At 31.5% G+C, this 20,805-nt stretch overlaps 1 protein-coding gene across 1 annotated transcript; it reads left to right on the top strand.

Moving 5' to 3' along the window:
* The first annotated feature begins 11,755 nt into the window (after positions 1 to 11,755).
* On the top strand, positions 11,756 to 13,152 carry LOC131623445 (uncharacterized). Its single transcript, XM_058894451.1, has 4 exons — positions 11,756 to 11,794; positions 12,330 to 12,401; positions 12,520 to 12,731; positions 12,839 to 13,152. Exons 1-4 carry the CDS (start codon positions 11,756 to 11,758, stop codon positions 12,945 to 12,947), a joined length of 432 nt encoding a protein of 143 aa, XP_058750434.1. The 3' UTR covers positions 12,948 to 13,152.
* Positions 13,153 to 20,805: the final 7,653 nt, after the last annotated feature.

Below are 20,805 nucleotides of genomic sequence, written 5' to 3'. Positions count from 1 at the left end.
ATGAAAAAAATATATGAAATGGACTATTTTGTTCTCACCTTCGCCTGTTTGCCTATTTTCACATTCTTTTTCATTTAGTTCAAACTTAACTTCACATTGTTTTTTTAAAAAAAAAAAAGAAGCCTTAAACAATGCATTCGATTACCCTTGTAGAGCACAATGTCTAATTGGTCCATTAAACAATGTCATATTAATTATTATTGTTTTTTTATCTGAAGACGTAATGCTAATGGTAGATGATGTTCTTGTGTTACCCGCAATATTTCCCAAAGTTAAAGCTTTGAAACCTTCATTTTTTACTGTAGCTGGAAATCTTGTATTGCATAATTCATAAATACCAAGAATCAATTGAGAAATATTTGCAGCATGTTGTATAAAATGTTGGTACAGTACAATGATGGCGACACAATCCTTTTCTATTTTATTGATTGGACATGGTGGCGGAATAGAAACTTCCTACAATAACAATAGTGAACACGAATAATATGTGCTATGTGGGGATGGTTCTTATATTGGATGGTATTAACATTTTTATTAGTTTATATTATTTTACTTTTTCCGTTTTACTCTATTATATTTGTTTATTGTTGTACATATTTCTATCTAAAGGGAGATTGCGGAATATGTTCCGATTGGGGTTAACTTCACTATAGTGGCTGATTGCTGCCATTGGGGCGGGCTAGCTCAAAGTCTCCATGAAATAATAGGAAATAACAAAAGAAATCATATTTTCCTGAAGAAATGGCAGCTAAAAAGCAATTTTTTATTCAAAATGACCACCAGATGGCAAGCCGTTGGGAATCATCATTAGTGTCACCATAGTAATGAAAGTGTCAGTTTAGGTTTTAATGTATATTAAACCAAACGAAGGTGCAACTTGACACATGCAATAAATAGTGTAATCACTCAAAAACAAAGAATTGTGAAAATCATATAGCTAGTAAATGAGGTGTTTAGAATTTTTAAAAGAAAGTGACACAAAATTCAAGTTTATATTGTTATTGTACTGAAGTATATTTTTTTGCATTTTGGAGCTCAAGGGATTAGAAGTGAAAAAAAAGGACAAGAATGAACCGGATAGAATAGGAAAGGGAAAGGGTAAAGAAAAAATGTAAATGTTCTAATATGTATTAGGTTTTACCATATTATGTTCTAAATTAATGAAAAAGTAGTAAGGGAATCAATGAAGTCTAAATGTTCTAATATGTATTAGGTTTTACCAAAATAATACCTTAGTCAATGCTTTTTCAGCAAAATGACTTATTGGTCCATCAATTGCAGCAATAAAAATGAATTTTTGTCTTGTTAATTATTACGTTTTTTGTTCGAAGACGTTATGCTAATGGTAGATGTTGTTCTTGAGTTACGACCAACATTTCCCAAAGCCAAAGCTTTGAAACCTACATTTTTTACCGTAGTTGAAGACCTTATATAACATAATTAAAAAAATACTATGAATCTCTACTTGCAACAAATTGTCTAAAATGGTGGCACACCCCAATGATGGTGACACCATCCTTTTCTATTTTATTGGACATGGTGGCGGAAAAGAAGATTCCCACAATAACAATAGTGGATACGAACAATATAAGCTTTGTAGACATGATTCTCATATTTATGGTTTTATTACTTTACTTAGTTTCTTTTGTTTTACTATTTTTGTTTTACTTGTTTTCTCGATTATATTTATTTATTATTGTACAGATTTTCATCTAAGGAAGATAATTCAATATGTTCAGGTTGGAGTTAACTTCACTGTAGCGGCCAATTGCTTCCATTCGGGTGGGTTAACTAAAGGAATCCTGAAATGATAAAAAACATCACAAGAATTTTTTTTAAGTAATGGTGGCATAAAAGTTATTTTTAAAATTCAAAATGACCACCACATAGAAAGTCGTGGGGTGCTCTCATTAGTTCCGCCCATAGTGAACAAAGATCCAATATAGGTTTTAAAGTATCTTTAAAGAAACGAATGTTCAATATGACACATGCAATAATTAGTGTAATCATTCACAAACAAGGATTCGTCAAAAATTAGAGCTAGTAAATGAGGTGTCCATAACTTTTAAAGAAAAGAAAGTGACACAAAATTATGGGTTATAGTGTAATTGCAATGAAATTAATTCTTATGTGTATGGGTTTAAGGGATTAGAAGTGAGAAAAAAAGGACAAGAAAAAATGAGATAAGTAGGAAAGGGAAAAGAAAAAATGTATATTTTGTATATGTTACTATTATTCATTTTTCTCTATTATTTATTTTTTTTAATTTCGCACTATATGTATTAGGTTTTACCATATAATGTTATAAATTAATGAAAAATTAGTCATGGAATTCAAGAAAACCTAAAGGCAAAAGTTTAGAGGTTTTTTTCTACTGACAAATGTTTGGTGAGTTATATCAACCAATAGGAAGATAAAAAACAAATATATAAATTCAAATATCAAGTACATTTTTGTTTTTGTGAGAGTGGTTGTATGTTTATTTTTCGATAGTTATATTTTTTTTATGGTACACTTTTCCCTGCAATCTTTGTGTACTTGTATCTCCAATTTTACAAATAGAGTTTATAAAATGGACTATCTTGTTTTCACCTTCGCCTGTTCACCTATTTTTACATTTTTCTTCATTTATTTCATATTTAATTTCACAATGTTTTTTATAAAAAAAGCCTTAATCAATGCTTTCAATTACCCTTGTTCGACACAATGTCTTATTGGTCCATTATTTGCAACAATAAGAATGAAACAATGTCATATTAATTATTACTGCTTTTTTATCTGAAGACGTAATCCTAATGATAGATGATGTTCTTGAGTTACACCCATCATTTCCCTAAGTTAAAGCTTAGAAGAAACCTTCATTTTTTTATCGTAGCTGAAATTCTTATATTGTATAATCCATAAATACCAAGAATCAATTGAGAAATATTTGCAGCATGTTATCTAAAATGTTGGTACAGTACAATGATGTTGACACAATCCATTTCTATTTAATTGATTGGACATGGTAGCGGAATAGAAACTTCCTACAATAACAATAGTGAGCATGAAGAATATAGGCTATCAGGGGATGGTTCTCATATTTATGGTATTAATATTTTTATTAGTTTATTTTATTTTACTTTTTCTGTTTTACTCTATTATATTTATTTATTGCTGTACATATTTCCATCTAAGGGAGATTGCGGAATATGTTCCGATTGGAGTTAACTTCACTATAGTGGCTGATTGCTGCCATTTGGGTGGGCTACCTAAAAGTCTCCATGAAATAATAGGAAACAACACAAGAAATCATATTTTCCTGAAGAAATGGCGGCTAAAAAGCAATTTTTTTATTCAAAATGACCACCATATGGCAAGCCGCTGGGAGCTATCATTAGTGTCACCATAGTAACGAAAGTGCCAATATATGTTTTAATGCATATTAAACCAAACGAAGGTGCAACTTGAAACGTGCAATAATTAAGGGATTAGAAGTGAAAAAAAGGACAAGAATGAACGAGATAGAGTAAGAAATGGAAAGGGAAAATAACAAATGTAAATATTCTAATATGTTTATGTTTTTCATTTTTGTCTATTATGTATTTTTTATTTTGCAGTATATGTATTAGGTTTTACCATATTATGTTCTAAATTAATGAAAAAGTAGTAATGAAATCAATGAAGCCTAAAAGCCAGGGTTTATAGTTTTTTTTCTTCTGACATTTTTTGTTTTTGTGAGAGTGTTTGTATGTGTTTTTTACTATAGTTATATTTTTATTGTTCTTTTCGGTACACTTTTCTCTCCAATCTTTGTGTACTTTTACCTCCAATTTTATGTTAAGAGTCAATAAAATGATATCTTTTATTTTCACCTTTCAAACAATGAATCCAAGCGATTAGTCTAATTTCAATTAGAAACTTGAAACGACTAGTCTAAAAGCCTCAAACCAATATTTTAAACAGGTTGATCTAGAACCTGGTTGAGCTTTTGATATCGGACTAAACTCGTGAACCTGGGAGACTTTATACTAGGATTATATCCAACCTTAGCAAGCTTTTAACATCACGCTGAGCTTGAACCAAAAATAGGTTTTACACAATTAACCACAAACCAATATGAGATTTTAACCACAGGCTGATCTGGAACAGAATGAAGACTTTTGAAATCCTTCGAACCAAACTGGTGGCTTAGTAACTTGTTAGGAGTAAATTAATGGTAAATTCATGTGTTAATAGAAGTGATTTAGTTTCCAAACCAATGCAAAATGTGATAAATCCATAGGTTTTTATTAAGAATTGAACTGAACAAGTTTAGTTCATGCGTAAAGCAAATCGAATCACTTGTGGGTGTTATTGTTGTAGGTTTAGAGCTGAATTGAAGCTTGAGAAGAACATGAGGAGGAAAGAGAGCTGGAAGTCTCAAAGGCAGAAGAAAAAGATGGAAATTGCAAAGGGCGCGCCGCGAGAGTTTCTAGAGCGCGCCGCGAAAATATCTCTGTTTTGAAGCGCGCCGCGCCAGTCTGATACCGCGCCGCGGCCTCGGCGTTAAAAGCCCAAAACTTCTATTTAAAAGCCCTAGCTTCCAAGAGAAAGAGAACTTTTTGGGAAGAGCGAAATTAGGAGAGCAATCTGAAGGTGCAGCCACAATCATCAATTGAAGACCAATTCTCTATCAAGCGAAGACATTCCTTTGATGAAGATGAATTCTTCCATTAATCTTTGTGTGTTCTTCATGTCTATGGAGAGCTAAACCCTTCGTGTTGAATCTAAGGTAGTAGTTAACCTATGAATATACAATACCATTAATTAATTCCTGTGAACAATTGTTTGAATTCATTATCATAAGAAATCTTGTTTTTATTCTTAAATTATCGTTGAATCTTTGATCGAAAGAAAGGATTTAACTTTTGCCCTAGGTTACTATATTGATTCAATACCAATTCGCAGAGATGGAATTGGGATTGAGTTTTCATAATTATCGTTCTTAATTACTATTATCGATATTGATATTTGGAGAGATCGAATCTCATACCGGTAAAAGTTATCTAATTTGATTTGCAGACATGGAATCTTATTTGAGGATAAGTGAAGATAATGATTCAAAAGATTGTTCAATTGTGAATTAATTGATAATTGTATAGGAATAGGTTGATGAACCCTAAGGTTCAACATATTTCTCTAATCGTTAACAACAGTTCATTACTCGCTTTTAATTTATTGTTTACTTTTGCTATTATTAAAACCATAAAATAAATCAACTCAATTTTCCTAACTCAAAATAAACAACTATAGAACGGCAGTGATATTAACCAATCCCTGTGGATACGATATATTACCGAAAATATTTACCCAAAAATACTTTCAACATAACTAAATTCCTAAAACCAAGTAAATAATCTCTAAATGGATGAATTATTTAATCAAGGTAAAACAAAACTTCCATGGTGAATTTACAACACTGGCCTTCTATAATTACAAATACCTCACATGCAAAACGGCTTTTTCAAAAGTGCTAAGACTAAATTTTAGGGATAGAAAGTAAATAAAAATATTTTAGAGAGATTGAGGAGTGAGAAATGAAAGCTCATGTTTCTGGATGTGAAAATGTGTGGCTGCATTTTGTCACCTCCTGAAGAAAACAGGTGAGTTGCTTCTCATTTATGTGTAGTTTTTGTTCTCGTTGGAAATGCATTTATCAATTGAAACTATAATGCTATGCTGAAATGGAGATTTTGCATCAAAAGTTGAGTTATCATTAGTGTCACCATAGTAACGAAAGTGCCAATATATGTTTTAATGCATATTAAACCAAACGAAGGTGCAACTTGAAACGTGCAATAATTAAGGGATTAGAAGTGAAAAAAAGGACAAGAATGAACGAGATAGAGTAAGAAATGGAAAGGGAAAATAACAAATGTAAATATTCTAATATGTTTATGTTTTTCATTTTTGTCTATTATGTATTTTTTATTTTGCAGTATATGTATTAGGTTTTACCATATTATGTTCTAAATTAATGAAAAAGTAGTAATGAAATCAATGAAGCCTAAAAGCCAGGGTTTATAGTTTTTTTTCTTCTGACATTTTTTGTTTTTGTGAGAGTGTTTGTATGTGTTTTTTACTATAGTTATATTTTTATTGTTCTTTTCGGTACACTTTTCTCTCCAATCTTTGTGTACTTTTACCTCCAATTTTATGTTAAGAGTCAATAAAATGATATCTTTTATTTTCACCTTTCAAACAATGAATCCAAGCGATTAGTCTAATTTCAATTAGAAACTTGAAACGACTAGTCTAAAAGCCTCAAACCAATATTTTAAACAGGTTGATCTAGAACCTGGTTGAGCTTTTGATATCGGACTAAACTCGTGAACCTGGGAGACTTTATACTAGGATTATATCCAACCTTAGCAAGCTTTTAACATCACGCTGAGCTTGAACCAAAAATAGGTTTTACACAATTAACCACAAACCAATATGAGATTTTAACCACAGGCTGATCTGGAACAGAATGAAGACTTTTGAAATCCTTCGAACAAAACTGGTGGCTTAGTAACTTGTTAGGAGTAAATTAATGGTAAATTCATGTGTTAATAGAAGTGATTTAGTTTCCAAACCAATGCAAAATGTGATAAATCCATAGGTTTTTATTAAGAATTGAACTGAACAAGTTTAGTTCATGCGTAAAGCAAATCGAATCACTTGTGGGTGTTATTGTTGTAGGTTTAGAGCTGAATTGAAGCTTGAGAAGAACATGAGGAGGAAAGAGAGCTGGAAGTCTCAAAGGCAGAAGAAAAAGATGGAAATTGCAAAGGGCGCGCCGCGAGAGTTTCTAGAGCGCGCCGCGAAAATATCTCTGTTTTGAAGCGCGCCGCGCCAGTCTGATACCGCGCCGCGGCCTCGGCGTTAAAAGCCCAAAACTTCTATTTAAAAGCCCTAGCTTCCAAGAGAAAGAGAACTTTTTGGGAAGAGCGAAATTAGGAGAGCAATCTGAAGGTGCAGCCACAATCATCAATTGAAGACCAATTCTCTATCAAGCGAAGACATTCCTTTGATGAAGATGAATTCTTCCATTAATCTTTGTGTGTTCTTCATGTCTATGGAGAGCTAAACCCTTCGTGTTGAATCTAAGGTAGTAGTTAACCTATGAATATACAATACCATTAATTAATTCCTGTGAACAATTGTTTGAATTCATTATCATAAGAAATCTTGTTTTTATTCTTAAATTATCGTTGAATCTTTGATCGAAAGAAAGGATTTAACTTTTGCCCTAGGTTACTATATTGATTCAATACCAATTCGCAGAGATGGAATTGGGATTGAGTTTTCATAATTATCGTTCTTAATTACTATTATCGATATTGATATTTGGAGAGATCGAATCTCATACCGGTAAAAGTTATCTAATTTGATTTGCAGACATGGAATCTTATTTGAGGATAAGTGAAGATAATGATTCAAAAGATTGTTCAATTGTGAATTAATTGATAATTGTATAGGAATAGGTTGATGAACCCTAAGGTTCAACATATTTCTCTAATCGTTAACAACAGTTCATTACTCGCTTTTAATTTATTGTTTACTTTTGCTATTATTAAAACCATAAAATAAATCAACTCAATTTTCCTAACTCAAAATAAACAACTATAGAACGGCAGTGATATTAACCAATCCCTGTGGATACGATATATTACCGAAAATATTTACCCAAAAATACTTTCAACATAACTAAATTCCTAAAACCAAGTAAATAATCTCTAAATGGATGAATTATTTAATCAAGGTAAAACAAAACTTCCATGGTGAATTTACAACACTGGCCTTCTATAATTACAAATACCTCACATGCAAAACGGCTTTTTCAAAAGTGCTAAGACTAAATTTTAGGGATAGAAAGTAAATAAAAATATTTTAGAGAGATTGAGGAGTGAGAAATGAAAGCTCATGTTTCTGGATGTGAAAATGTGTGGCTGCATTTTGTCACCTCCTGAAGAAAACAGGTGAGTTGCTTCTCATTTATGTGTAGTTTTTGTTCTCGTTGGAAATGCATTTATCAATTGAAACTATAATGCTATGCTGAAATGGAGATTTTGCATCAAAAGTTGAGTTATCATTAGTGTCACCATAGTAACGAAAGTGCCAATATATGTTTTAATGCATATTAAACCAAACGAAGGTGCAACTTGAAACGTGCAATAATTAAGGGATTAGAAGTGAAAAAAAGGACAAGAATGAACGAGATAGAGTAAGAAATGGAAAGGGAAAATAACAAATGTAAATATTCTAATATGTTTATGTTTTTCATTTTTGTCTATTATGTATTTTTTATTTTGCAGTATATGTATTAGGTTTTACCATATTATGTTCTAAATTAATGAAAAAGTAGTAATGAAATCAATGAAGCCTAAAAGCCAGGGTTTATAGTTTTTTTTCTTCTGACATTTTTTGTTTTTGTGAGAGTGTTTGTATGTGTTTTTTACTATAGTTATATTTTTATTGTTCTTTTCGGTACACTTTTCTCTCCAATCTTTGTGTACTTTTACCTCCAATTTTATGTTAAGAGTCAATAAAATGATATCTTTTATTTTCACCTTTCAAACAATGAATCCAAGCGATTAGTCTAATTTCAATTAGAAACTTGAAACGACTAGTCTAAAAGCCTCAAACCAATATTTTAAACAGGTTGATCTAGAACCTGGTTGAGCTTTTGATATCGGACTAAACTCGTGAACCTGGGAGACTTTATACTAGGATTATATCCAACCTTAGCAAGCTTTTAACATCACGCTGAGCTTGAACCAAAAATAGGTTTTACACAATTAACCACAAACCAATATGAGATTTTAACCACAGGCTGATCTGGAACAGAATGAAGACTTTTGAAATCCTTCGAACCAAACTGGTGGCTTAGTAACTTGTTAGGAGTAAATTAATGGTAAATTCATGTGTTAATAGAAGTGATTTAGTTTCCAAACCAATGCAAAATGTGATAAATCCATAGGTTTTTATTAAGAATTGAACTGAACAAGTTTAGTTCATGCGTAAAGCAAATCGAATCACTTGTGGGTGTTATTGTTGTAGGTTTAGAGCTGAATTGAAGCTTGAGAAGAACATGAGGAGGAAAGAGAGCTGGAAGTCTCAAAGGCAGAAGAAAAAGATGGAAATTGCAAAGGGCGCGCCGCGAGAGTTTCTAGAGCGCGCCGCGAAAATATCTCTGTTTTGAAGCGCGCCGCGCCAGTCTGATACCGCGCCGCGGCCTCGGCGTTAAAAGCCCAAAACTTCTATTTAAAAGCCCTAGCTTCCAAGAGAAAGAGAACTTTTTGGGAAGAGCGAAATTAGGAGAGCAATCTGAAGGTGCAGCCACAATCATCAATTGAAGACCAATTCTCTATCAAGCGAAGACATTCCTTTGATGAAGATGAATTCTTCCATTAATCTTTGTGTGTTCTTCATGTCTATGGAGAGCTAAACCCTTCGTGTTGAATCTAAGGTAGTAGTTAACCTATGTATATACAATACCATTAATTAATTCCTGTGAACAATTGTTTGAATTCATTATCATAAGAAATCTTGTTTTTATTCTTAAATTATCGTTGAATCTTTGATCGAAAGAAAGGATTTAACTTTTGCCCTAGGTTACTATATTGATTCAATACCAATTCGCAGAGATGGAATTGGGATTGAGTTTTCATAATTATCGTTCTTAATTACTATTATCGATATTGATATTTGGAGAGATCGAATCTCATACCGGTAAAAGTTATCTAATTTGATTTGCAGACATGGAATCTTATTTGAGGATAAGTGAAGATAATGATTCAAAAGATTGTTCAATTGTGAATTAATTGATAATTGTATAGGAATAGGTTGATGAACCCTAAGGTTCAACATATTTCTCTAATCGTTAACAACAGTTCATTACTCGCTTTTAATTTATTGTTTACTTTTGCTATTATTAAAACCATAAAATAAATCAACTCAATTTTCCTAACTCAAAATAAACAACTATAGAACGGCAGTGATATTAACCAATCCCTGTGGATACGATATATTACCGAAAATATTTACCCAAAAATACTTTCAACATAACTAAATTCCTAAAACCAAGTAAATAATCTCTAAATGGATGAATTATTTAATCAAGGTAAAACAAAACTTCCATGGTGAATTTACAACACTGGCCTTCTATAATTACAAATACCTCACATGCAAAACGGCTTTTTCAAAAGTGCTAAGACTAAATTTTAGGGATAGAAAGTAAATAAAAATATTTTAGAGAGATTGAGGAGTGAGAAATGAAAGCTCATGTTTCTGGATGTGAAAATGTGTGGCTGCATTTTGTCACCTCCTGAAGAAAACAGGTGAGTTGCTTCTCATTTATGTGTAGTTTTTGTTCTCGTTGGAAATGCATTTATCAATTGAAACTATAATGCTATGCTGAAATGGAGATTTTGCATCAAAAGTTGAGTTATCATTAGTGTCACCATAGTAACGAAAGTGCCAATATATGTTTTAATGCATATTAAACCAAACGAAGGTGCAACTTGAAACGTGCAATAATTAAGGGATTAGAAGTGAAAAAAAGGACAAGAATGAACGAGATAGAGTAAGAAATGGAAAGGGAAAATAACAAATGTAAATATTCTAATATGTTTATGTTTTTCATTTTTGTCTATTATGTATTTTTTATTTTGCAGTATATGTATTAGGTTTTACCATATTATGTTCTAAATTAATGAAAAAGTAGTAATGAAATCAATGAAGCCTAAAAGCCAGGGTTTATAGTTTTTTTTCTTCTGACATTTTTTGTTTTTGTGAGAGTGTTTGTATGTGTTTTTTACTATAGTTATATTTTTATTGTTCTTTTCGGTACACTTTTCTCTCCAATCTTTGTGTACTTTTACCTCCAATTTTATGTTAAGAGTCAATAAAATGATATCTTTTATTTTCACCTTTCAAACAATGAATCCAAGCGATTAGTCTAATTTCAATTAGAAACTTGAAACGACTAGTCTAAAAGCCTCAAACCAATATTTTAAACAGGTTGATCTAGAACCTGGTTGAGCTTTTGATACCGGACTAAACTCGTGAACCTGGGAGACTTTATACTAGGATTATATCCAACCTTAGCAAGCTTTTAACATCGCGCTGAGCTTGAACCAAAAATAGGTTTTACACAATTAACCACAAACCAATATGAGATTTTAACCACAGGCTGATCTGGAACAGAATGAAGACTTTTGAAATCCTTCGAACCAAACTGGTGGCTTAGTAACTAAATTCCTAAAACCAAGTAAATAATCTCTAAATGGATGAATTATTTAATCAAGGTAAAACAAAACTTCCATGGGGAATTTACAACACTGGCCTTCTATAATTACAAATACCTCACATGCAAAACGGCTTTTTCAAAAGTGCTAAGACTAAGTTTTAGGGATAGAAAGTAAATAAAAATATTTTAGAGAGATTGAGGAGTGAGAAATGAAAGCTCATGTTTCTGGATGTGAAAATGTGTGGCTGCATTTTGTCACCTCCTGAAGAAAACAGGTGAGTTGCTTCTCATTTAAGTGTAGTTTTTGTTCTCGTTGGAAATGCATTTATCAATTGAAACTATAATGCTATGCTGAAATGGAGATTTTGCATCAAAAGTTGAGTTACACTTCATCTTTTTTATTTTTTAACTCTTCTGTTGTGTTGTGTTGGATAGTCAATAATATAGTAATGTGAATACCAAGGGAGGTCAAGTCTATAAACTAATTAAAATAAAATAATGTTTCCAGGATTAGATTTTACTTTCGATATCCCTTTGGTATGTGATACAATTATTTCATTGCTTCCAATTGCCAGCAGACTAAATTTTCTGTTTTAGGTTCTTGTTGTGTTACTATGATTAATATTTATGAGTAGCAGAATAGAATCATTGTAGAGGTTGTACAAATATATGTCATATTATCGGGTTTATAAATATATTCATGTTGCCCTGTATATCTTCTGTTATATGAGCCATGTGAAATTATGATTATTGCCATTATTATTTGAGGCCTGCTAACTTTAGGTTTTATTATGTTAGTGTGTCAGGTTATTAATCCTGGCATGCGTATACTTGTTATTTAAGGCTTAAGTTTAACCTCCAAACTATTACTTTTTCACTTGAAATCAAAATTTGAGATAGTTTTGTGTGTTGCTATTTCGTTTCTTAGGGGGTTAAGTTGAGAAAGAGCTATTTACTAGAAATGGATAAAATGTATTTCGCATTTTATATTTTATTTCTCAATTGCCAATAAATATTCAATTTACGTACATGCTCTTTATTTGATATTTTCAATGTCTTGGTCCCTATGCAGCTGTATATCAATGGTGAAAAATTTAACCAACCAATATTTCATTGCAATAATATTTCTGGACTTGTTAAACTCGTAAGTTAATTTTTCATTATTTACTACCCTGATTTTGGTCTATAGATTATGTAATTATTTATTGTTGTATCAAAATATTTGGTCCTAAAATTTGTAACTTTCTATAATTGCAATATAGGTAGTCCCAGCTGATCAACATAGAGCTCTTTACTCCACACACTCATTTAAGATCATATTCAAAGAGGGAGGCTGTGGAACATTCATTCCTCTTTTCTTCAATTTGATTGATGCAGTGAGACAGTATAATCAACGTGTTAGTGCGCCTACAGAATCTCGTGTCGATCCTCTGCCAGTATCTCAGGCTCCTATCGATGAGATGATGAGACATGCGTAAGTGAAAGTTGAAATTTAGTTTTTTTTTGGTTAGTCTGTTAGTGTATGGATTGTATTGTTTATAATCTAGAAACTGAAGATTTATAGTTGAAAACATTATGCAGGTATGTTGATCCTAACGATCCAACAAGAATATTTCTGCAGCAACCAAATACCGATTCTCAACTTAGGCGTCGAACATATCACCCACAAACTGACAGAGGTCATGTTTGAGCAGGAAATTGCACTATCCTCACATTAATGCAGTATATGTTTATATGGAGTATGGATATTGTGTATTTTAATATGAAAATAAATAAAATCATAAGGAACTATTTTTCATGTATGATCAGAAACTAATATCTTATGAGTTGTATTTTATTTGTTAAAAAAGAAACTGTGCATATCTTTTTATAATGTGATACTATCTTCTATGAAAGCATTGAAAGTCTTATAAGTACTGAAATATGAACTATCCGAAAAAGGAGTGAAACTTTGGAATAAAAAGTTGCTTAAAAGTTGAAAAACTGTGCATATCTTTTGTAATGGTTGCTTAAAAGTTGTTTTTAAGATTCAAAATGACCACTACATGGAAAGCCGTTGGGTGTTCTCATTAGTGTCGCCCATAGTGAAGAAAGATCCGATATAGGTTTTAAAGTATCTTTAAACGAACGAAGGTTCAACATGAGACATGCAATAATTAGTGTAATCACTCAAAAACAAGGAGTCATCAAAAAATTAAAGCTAGTAATTGAGGTGTCCTTAACTTTTAAAGAAAAGAAAGTGACACAAAATTCAAGGTTATACTGTAATTGCAGTGAAGTTGATTCTTAAATTTTAGGGCTTAAGGGATTAGAAGCGAAAGAAAATAAAAGGGATAAATTAGGAAAGGGAAAAGAAAAAATGTATATTTTTTTATATGTTACTATTATTTATTTTTGTCTATTATGTATTTTTAATTTTGCACTATATGTATTAGGTTTTAACATATTATGTTATAAATTAATGAAAAATTAGTCATGTAATTCAATAAAGCCTAAAAGATAGAGTTTCAAGTTTTTTTCTACAAGAAAACGTTTGGTGATTTATATCAACAAATAGGAAGAAATAAAACAAATATAAAAATTCAAATGTTAAGTACATTTTTGTTTTTGTGAGAGTGCTTGTATGTTTATTTTTATGATAGTTATATTTTATTTTATTTCTTTATGGTACACTTTTCCCTTCACTTTTAACTCCAATTTTATGAAAAAAATATATGAAATGGACTATTTTGTTCTCACCTTCGCCTGTTTGCCTATTTTCACATTCTTTTTCATTTAGTTCAAACTTAACTTCACATTGTTTTTTTTTTTTAAAAAGAAGCCTTAAACAATGCATTCGATTACCCTTGTAGAGCACAATGTCTAATTGGTCCATTAAACAATGTCATATTAATTATTATTGTTTTTTTATCTGAAGACGTAATGCTAATGGTAGATGATGTTCTTGTGTTACCCGCAATATTTCCCAAAGTTAAAGCTTTGAAACCTTCATTTTTTACTGTAGCTGGAAATCTTGTATTGCATAATTCATAAATACCAAGAATCAATTGAGAAATATTTGCAGCATGTTGTATAAAATGTTGGTACAGTACAATGATGGCGACACAATCCTTTTCTATTTTATTGATTGGACATGGTGGCGGAATAGAAACTTCCTACAATAACAATAGTGAACACGAATAATATGTGCTATGTGGGGATGGTTCTTATATTGGATGGTATTAACATTTTTATTAGTTTATATTATTTTACTTTTTCCGTTTTACTCTATTATATTTATTTATTGTTGTACATATTTCTATCTAAAGGGAGATTGCGGAATATGCTCCGATTGGGGTTAACTTCACTATAGTGGCTGATTGCTGCCATTGGGGTGGGCTAGCTCAAAGTCTCCATGAAATAATAGGAAATAACAAAAGAAATCATATTTTCCTGAAGAAATGGCGGCTAAAAAGCAATTCTTTATTCAAAATGACCACCAGATGGCAAGCCGTTGGGAATTATCATTAGTGTCACCATAGTAATGAAAGTGTCAGTATAGGTTTTAATGTATATTAAACCAAACGAAGATGCAACTTGACACATGCAATAAATAGTGTAATCACTCAAAAACAAAGAATTGTGAAAATCATATAGCTGGTAAATGAGGTGTTTAGAATTTTTAAAAGAAAGTGACACAAAATTCAAGTTTATATTGTTATTGTACTGAAGTATATTTTTTTTTGCATTTTGGAGCTCAAGGGATTAGAAGTGAAAAAAAGGACAAGAATGAACCGGATAGAATAGGAAAGGGAAAGGGTAAAGAAAAAATGTAAATGTTCTAATATGTATTAGGTTTTACCATATTATGTTCTAAATTAATGAAAAAGTAGTAATGGAATCAATGAAGTCTAAATGTTCTAATATGTATTAGGTTTTACCAAAATAATACCTTAGTCAATGCTTTTTCAGCAAAATGACTTATTGGTCCATCAATTGCAGCAATAAAAATGAATTTTTGTCTTGTTAATTATTACGTTTTTTGTTCGAAGACGTTATGCTAATGGTAGATGTTGTTCTTGAGTTACGACCAACATTTCCCAAAGCCAAAGCTTTGAAACCTACATTTTTTACCGTAGTTGAAGACCTTATATAACATAATTAAAAAAATACTATGAATCTCTACTTGCAACAAATTGTCTAAAATGGTGGCACACCCCAATGATGGTGACACCATCCTTTTCTATTTTATTGGACATGGTGGCGGAAAAGAAGATTCCCACAATAACAATAGTGGATACGAACAATATAAGCTTTGTAGACATGATTCTCATATTTATGGTTTTATTACTTTACTTAGTTTCTTTTGTTTTACTATTTTTGTTTTACTTGTTTTCTCGATTATATTTATTTATCATTGTACAGATTTTCATCTAAGGAAGATAATTCAATATGTTCAGGTTGGAGTTAACTTCACTGTAGCGGCCAATTGCTTCCATTCGGGTGGGTTAACTAAAGGAATCCTGAAATGATAAAAAACATCACAAGAAATTTTTTTTTAAGTAACGGTGGCATAAAAGTTATTTTTAAAATTCAAAATGACCACCACATGGAAAGTCGTGGGGTGCTCTCATTAGTTCCGCCCATAGTGAACAAAGATCCAATATAGGTTTTAAAGTATCTTTAAAGAAACGAATGTTCAATATGACACATGCAATAATTAGTGTAATCATTCACAAACAAGGATTCGTCAAAAATTAGAGCTAGTAAATGAGGTGTCCATAACTTTTAAAGAAAAGAAAGTGACACAAAATTATGGGTTATAGTGTAATTGCAATGAAATTAATTCTTTTGTGTATGGGTTTAAGGGATTAGAAGTGAGAAAAAAAAGGACAAGAAAAAATGAGATAAGTAGGAAAAGGAAAAGAAAAAATGTATATTTTGTATATGTTACTATTATTCATTTTTCTCTATTATTTATTTTTTTAATTTTGCACTATATGTATTAGGTTTTACCATATAATGTTATAAATTAATGAAAAATTAGTCATGGAATTCAAGAAAACCTAAAGGCAAAAGTTTAGAGTTTTTTTTCTACTGACAAATGTTTGGTGAGTTATATCAACCAATAGAAAGATAAAAAACAAATATATAAATTCAAATATCAAGTACATTTTTGTTTTTGTGAGAGTGGTTGTATGTTTATTTTTCGATAGTTATATTTTTTTTTATGGTACACTTTTCCCTGCAATCTTTGTGTACTTGTATCTCCAGTTTTATAAATAGAGTTTATAAAATGGACTATCTTGTTTTCACCTTCGCCTGTTCACCTATTTTTACATTTTTCTTCATTTATTTCATATTTAATTTCACAATGTTTTTTATAAAAAAGCCTTAATCAATACTTTCAATTACCCTTGTTCGACACAATGTCTTATTGGTCCATTATTTGCAACAATAACAATGAAACAATGTCATGTTAATTATTACTGCTTTTTTATCTGAAGACGTAATCCTAATGATAGATGATGTTCTTGAATTACACCCATCATTTCCCTAAGTTAAAGCTTAGAAGAAACCTTCATTTTTTTTATCGTAGCTGAAATTCTTATATTGTATAATCCATAAATACCAAGAATCAATTGAGAAATATTTGCAGCATGTTATCTAAAATGTTGGTACAGTACAATGATGTTGCCACAATCCATTTCTATTTAATTGATTGGACATGGTAGCGGAATAGAAACTTCCTACAATAACAATAGTGAGCATGAAGAATATATGCTATCAGGGGATGGTTCTCATATTTATGGTATTAATATTTTTATTAGTTTATTTTATTTTACTTTTTCTGTTTTACTCTATTATATTTATTTATTGCTGTACATATTTCCATCTAAGGGAGATTGCGGAATATGTTCCGATTGGAGTTAACTTCACTATAGTGGCTGATTGCTCCCATTTGGGTGGGCTAGCTAAAAGTCTCCATGAAATAATAGGAAACAACACAATAAATCATATTTTTCTGAAGAAATGGCGGCTAAAAAGCAATTTTTTGATTCAAAATGACCACCATATGGCAAGCCGCTGGGAGCTATCATTAGTGTCACCATAGTAACGAAAGTGCCAATATATGTTTTAATGCATATTAAACCAAACGAAGGTGCAACTTGACACGTGCAATAATTAGTGTAATCACTCAAAAACAAAGAATTGTAAAAAATTTATAGCTCGTAAATGAGGTGTCTAGAATTTTTAAAGAAAAGAAAGTGACAAAAAATTCAAGGTTATATTGTAATCGTACTGAAGTTTTTTTTTTTGTGTTTTGGGACTTAAGGGATTAGAAGTGAAAAAAATGACAAGAATGAACGAGATAGAGTAGGAAATGGAAAGGGAAAATAACAAATGTAAATATTCTAATATGTTTATGTTTTTCATTTTTGTCTATTATGTATTTTTTATTTTGCAGTATATGTATTAGGTTTTACCATATTATGTTCTAAATTAATGAAAAAGTAGTAATGAAATCAATGAAGCCTAAAAGCCAGGGCTTATAGTTTTTTTTTCTTCTGACATTTTTTGTTTTTGTGAGAGTGTTTGTATGTGTTTTTTACTATAGTTATATATTTATTGTTCTTTTCGATACACTTTTCTCTCCAATCTTTGTGTACTTTTACCCCCAATTTTATGTTAAGAGTCAATAAAATGATATCTTTTATTTTCACCTTTCAAACAATGAATCTAAGCGATTAGTCTAATTTCAATTAGAAACTTGAAACGACTAGTCTAAAAGCCTCAAACCAATATTTTAAACAGGTTGATCTAGAACCTGGTTGAGCTTTTGATACCGGATTAAACTCGTGAACCTGGGAGACTTTATACTAGGATTATATCCAACCTTAGCAAGCTTTTAACATCGCGCTGAGCTTGAACCAAAAATAGGTTTTACACAATTAACCACAAACCAATATGAGATTTTAACCACAGGCTGATCTGGAACAGAATGAAGACTTTTGAAATCCTTCGAACCAAACTGGTGGCTTAGTAACTAAATTCCTAAAACCAAGTAAATAATCTCTAAATGGATGAATTATTTAATCAAGGTAAAACAAAACTTCCATGGTGAATTTACAACAATGGCCTTCTATAATTACAAATACCTCACTTGCAAAACGGCTTTTTCAAAAGTGCTAAGACTAAATTTTAGGGATAGAAAGTAAATAAAAATATTTTAGAGAGATTGAGGAGTGAGAAATGAAAGCTCATGTTTCTGGATGTGAAAATGTGTGGAAAGGGATCTCTATTTATTAGCTAGAGGTTGGCGAAAAAAATTTTAAATAACAAGGTTTAAAAAAAATTACAAAAAAAACAAGTTTTTCAAAAAATTTACCAAAGTGTCTAGGTTTTGAAGACCCCCCTGGAGTATGCGCCAAATGAATTGGCGCATTAGTACAAAAATTAGGAGTATGCGCCATATGGTTTGGCGCAAATGTGGATTTTTTTATTTTTTTATTTTTTTTTACTTTTCACAAACACATATACGCCAAATGAATTGGCTAATTCAAAAAAAATTATACTAATGCGCCAAATGGTTTGGCGCATACTCTAGGGGGTCCTGCAAAACCTAGACACTTTGGTAAATTTTCTGAAAACCTTGTTTTTTATGTAATTTTTTTTATAAACATTGTTATTTAAATTTTTTCATCGAGGTTGGCATAAAAAAGTAAGTTTTTTGTGGCCAAAATTGATGAGCCAATCGACTAACATCAAGCACCAATCGATTGGTTGGCCTAAAAATAATGGTTTGGTTTGTTTTAAAAGGAAAGAAAATATCTATAGTCTTTACCATTCATTAAGATGTTGTCCTAAATGTTTAGGACATATTTTTACAATGACCCAATTGATTAGGTGATGTGTCAATCGATTGGAGGGAACAAAAATTTCCCGAGAACTTTTCTGACAGTTCCCAAATCATCTGGCACGACTTCAAGACATTTTTAGAAATATTTTCGTGAGAAAAACATGTTTAGAAAAGTTGTTTTAGTGTGTGTGTGTGTGTGTGTGTGTGTGTGCATGTGTGTGATTGGCCGTAAAACTTTATGAGAAATCCCTTATGCTTTTACAATGTTATCCAATCAGACCTTTCAGGACGAGAACTCTTATAGACACTTGCTTGAACTTTACTTTATGAGAAATCCCTTATGCTTTTACATTAGTTTTTCCAAAAGGTCTCGTTATTACCTTTAGACCTTTTCAATGTGTCAAAACCAAAAGACTCTAAATTGCCAAATCTTTTTCCATGTGTGCATTTATATCCTGGATGATTCTTTTTCTTATGATTTACATTTTCACTAGGTTTTCTATCCTTTTTTAATCCTAGTCCATTTTTATTTAACGAAGGCCTTTGACTTAATAGGATCAAGTCAAGCTTTTATTTCCCTCGGGTAAACTTACCTAGGGTTTCATGCAAATCAATTACTTCCTTTTTTTAGGGAGACACGAGTCTCACATGTTTCTCTTGAGTTTTGAATTTTTGTTATTTCTAAGTTAAATGATTTATTACATTCTTCAAGAGATCCTAAATACTCCTTAAGGTCTAAATTTAATTTTATAAGTTTATCACTCTCTTCAACCAACTTCTAAACAATTTCTTGTAAGATGGTTTAACTACCTCAACATCATCTTCCTCGTAGGATGCCTTTAAAAAAACTGTGAGATATTGGATCAAACTCTGGTATTGTCGAAGGGTAGCTTCTTGGTTCGACAGTTCGACAGAGTTAAGCATGAAGTCGAAGGATTGTTCACATGCTGGTGTCGAAGTATGCATGCTGTAGTCGAAGATGGGTCTAGCATGCAGATGTCGAAGATGCTAGGGTTGTTAGCATGTTAAATTAGGTTTTAGTGTTTAAACCCTAATTTGTTAAGTTAGCTTGTTTATTAAGTTGGCTTGTGTAATGGGCCTTGCTGAAAAAGCCCATTAGTTAGTATGTTAGGTTTTATTATAAATAGCATACTAGTCTCTCATCATTGCTAAGCTGCAAATCCTAATTTAGGGTGAGAGAGGTTATTTGTTATTCTTGTAAACTTGTAATCTTGTTTTAAGAGAAAGTGAAAGAATAGCAGTTATAACCAGTTCTTGTGTTCTTATTCTCTTCCCTAATTCCCTATTATACTTTGTTATTGGTATCGTTTTTCACAACAAATTGGTGCGGTGAGCGTGGAGAAGATGCCTTCAACAAAGTATGAGATTGAAAAGTTCACCGGAGTGAATGATTTCGGTCTGTGGCGCTTGAAGATGAAAGCCCTATTGGTTCAGCAGGGTTGTTTGGAAGCGTTGAAGGGAGAGGCAGCCATGAATGCTACATTAACGGCAGCAGAGAAGACAACTATGATCGAGAAAGCACACAGCGCAATTTTGTTGAGCCTTGGTGATAAGGTTCTCCGGCAGGTATCAAAGGAGACGACGGCATCAGGGTTATGGGTGAAACTTGAAAGTTTGTATATGACCAAATCGCTGGTAAATCGACTCTACCTGAAGCAAGCTTTGTATTCATTCAAGATGATTGAAG

This window comes from Vicia villosa, unplaced genomic scaffold (genome assembly GCF_029867415.1).
Source record: "Vicia villosa cultivar HV-30 ecotype Madison, WI unplaced genomic scaffold, Vvil1.0 ctg.000067F_1_1_3, whole genome shotgun sequence".
Lineage (NCBI taxonomy): Eukaryota > Viridiplantae > Streptophyta > Magnoliopsida > Fabales > Fabaceae > Vicia > Vicia villosa.
The sequence above is the reverse complement of the archived record's forward strand: the minus strand, read 5'-3'. Positions and strand labels throughout refer to the sequence as shown.